The sequence below is a fragment of the Mesoplodon mirus genome, assembly GCF_964341445.2.
Source record: "Mesoplodon mirus genome assembly, chromosome: 11".
Taxonomy (NCBI): Eukaryota; Metazoa; Chordata; class Mammalia; order Artiodactyla; family Ziphiidae; genus Mesoplodon; species Mesoplodon mirus.
Genome location: NC_138987.1, coordinates 35,073,456 through 35,076,352, shown reverse-complemented (window position 1 = coordinate 35,076,352; position 2,897 = coordinate 35,073,456). Strand labels below are relative to the sequence as shown.

General features: G+C 60.2%; 1 protein-coding gene across 1 annotated transcript; it reads left to right on the top strand.

Annotated features, from left to right (window-relative positions):
- Positions 1-244: 244 nt before the first annotated feature.
- SSTR3 (somatostatin receptor 3) lies at positions 245-1,522 on the top strand (the record flags this gene model as incomplete). The annotated part of the gene is made up of 1 exon (XM_082635977.1): positions 245-1,522. The coding sequence occupies one exon, from the start codon at positions 245-247 to the stop codon at positions 1,520-1,522; it is 1,278 nt and encodes a 425-aa protein (XP_082492103.1).
- Positions 1,523-2,897: the final 1,375 nt, after the last annotated feature.

The following is a 2,897-nucleotide window of genomic DNA, read 5'->3' as shown; positions in this document are numbered from 1 at the left end:
GCTTCACCTCTTTGAGACTCAGTTTCCTCATGTGAGAAGTGGGGATACCTTGCCCGCCTCCCTTGCTGGCCTGTGCAGAGTGAATGAGCCGTGACACGTCAAACTCTGGCCAGGTGCCCAGGAAGTCTCCAAGTTCAGTGTGATGGGTGGGGGGCTGAAGAGAGAAAGCCGTGCCCTGCCATGACCAAACTGTGTCCTCCCTCCTCCAGGCCAGTAGCTGACTGCTGACCACCCTCTCTTGGCCATGGACACCCCTGGCTATCCTTCACTGGTGCCGACGCCCTCGGAACCCTGGAACACCTCTTCGGCTTGGCCCCTGGACGCCATCCTCGGAAACGCGTCCGCAGCGCAGAGTGCAGCAGGGCTGGCTGTCAGCGGCATTCTGATCCCACTGGTCTACTTGGTGGTGTGCGTGGTGGGCCTGCTGGGCAACTCACTGGTCATCTACGTGGTCCTGCGACAGACGGCCAGCCCGTCGGTCACCAACATCTACATCCTCAACCTGGCGCTGGCTGATGAGCTTTTCATGCTGGGGCTGCCCTTCCTGGCCGCCCAGAACGCCCTGTCCTACTGGCCCTTCGGGGGCCTCATGTGCCGCCTGGTCATGGCTGTGGACGGCATCAACCAGTTCACCAGCATCTTCTGTCTCACCGTCATGAGCGTGGACCGCTACTTGGCGGTAGCGCATCCCACCCGCTCAGCCCGCTGGCGCACGGCGCCCGTGGCCCGCACAGTCAGTGCGGCTGTCTGGGTGGCCTCAGCCGTGGTAGTGCTGCCCGTGGTGGTCTTCTCGGGCGTGCCCCGTGGCATGAGCACCTGCCACATGCAGTGGCCCGAGCCGGCAGCGGCCTGGCGGGCTGGCTTCATCATCTACACGGCCGTGCTGGGCTTCTTTGGGCCGCTGCTGGTCATTTGCCTCTGCTACCTGCTCATCGTGGTCAAGGTGCGCTCAGCTGGGCGGCGGGTGTGGGCACCCTCGTGCCAGCGGCGGCGGCATTCTGAGCGCAGGGTCACGCGCATGGTGGTGGCCGTGGTGGCACTCTTTGTCCTCTGCTGGATGCCCTTTTATGTGCTCAACATCATCAATGTCGTGTGCCCGTTGCCCGAGGAACCCGCCTTCTTCGGCCTCTACTTCCTGGTGGTGGCACTGCCCTATGCCAACAGCTGTGCCAACCCCATCCTTTACGGCTTCCTCTCCTACCGCTTCAAGCAGGGCTTCCGCAGGGTCCTGCTGCGGCCCTCCCGCCGTGTGCGCAACCAGGAGCCTCCCCTGGGGCCTCCAGAGAAGAGAGAGGAAGAGGAGGATGAGGAAGAGGATGGAGGTGGGGAGGATGGGCAGAAGGGAGCAGGGAAGCATGACGGGCTGAAGGAGATGAATGGCCGGGTCAACCGGATCACGCAGCCGGGTCCCAGCGGACAGGAGCAGCCTCCCAGCGGCCCCACCAGAAAGGAGCGTCAGTTCCTACCCCAAGAACCCTCAGCTGCAGAGAAGTCAGGCCCCCTGCACATCAGCTATCTGTAAGGGCCTGCGGAGGGCCAGGGTAGCCCAAGGACAGGGCAAAGACTGTGGGTACACCTAGGGCATGCCACCTGAGGTGCCAGGGGCCCATGATGGGAAGTTCAGAGGCCTGGGCTCTGATCCCATTGCTGCCGAGACTTGCTGTGTGACCTCAGATAGGTCACTTCCCCTCTCTGGGCCTTGTGTTCTCCTCTGTGACTCAGGGACGGGAGATATGGCCTGGACGAGCTCTATCAGATGAGAAGTCTGGAGGGGCATCACTGCTAGGCTGGGTAGGGTCAGGTTAAAGGGACAGGTACCGACTGGCTTTCCCCTTCCAAAACAGAGCATCCTCAATCTTGGCCCTCAGAGGGATAAACCAAGACCTGGACTTTGCGGGCTCAGAGTCAGGTTCACAAAAGAGAGAGTGGGGGCCCACATTCACAGGGAGTGGTACTGCACCCCCAAATAGGATAAAGTCTTACCTGGTAGGGAGAAGGGGTGTGAGATTGCCCAGGCCCCCAGCAGCTCTCCCCCTCTTGCTGCAAGGCTGTGGGCCAGCTCTTCTCCTCTCTGGGCCTCAGGCCTCACCTGCTAAGCAACCCAGTAACCTCCAGGCCCTCTTGGCCCAGACAATCAATGCCAGGACTCTTGTATTCCCGGACAAGAGGAGAAGAGGTGATTTTCCAGGAAGCTAATTAAGTCGAGCTTCAGGGTCCTTGACTGCTCGGGCCCTTCTGAGGCCCTGAGTCTAATTTTGTACTTGTAGTTTTGTATCCCTTTTCTTAAAGAGGGACCCCATGTTGCATAAGCTTAGGCCACCCAAAGGCTAGCTCAGGCCCTGTTGGGGGCAGCTAATCAATCCTCAAAGCAGCTCACTTTGTGTCCTGTGGCTGGAGGGGGTCTCAGGGTCTTTGAGGGCTCAGGAACCTCCTCATAGGAGAAATCCTCCCTGCTTCTCCTCCCTCGGCGACTAAGGCAGGGACCTGGCCCAGGCAGACTGGAACGGCAGAGTGTCTAAACAGAGCTGGGAGGAGAAGGAAGAAGAAGAGGAGGGAGAGGAAGGGGGAAGAGAAAGGAGGAAGAGAAAGGTGAAGGAGGAGGAGGTGGAGGACAGATCTGCTCCATGACCTTGGGGCCGACCTTGGCCCCTCTGGACTGAGCTCAGTTGCAGCATCAACGAAACATGGTTGCTGGTGCCTGGCCTGATCAAACTCAAGGAAAGGATGCCATCAGGGTAGAAAAGCAAACGCTCTGAAAGGTACAGGCTCAGCCCCCTTGAGGGCCTGCAGTGCTGGTAAGAAGGGCTAGGCCTTGGTGGAAACCTGGGGGCAGAGCTGAGAAGCAAGGCCTGGCTCCCCGGAGAGGTTGGGAGGAGTGGTGCAGCGCTGCAGGCTGG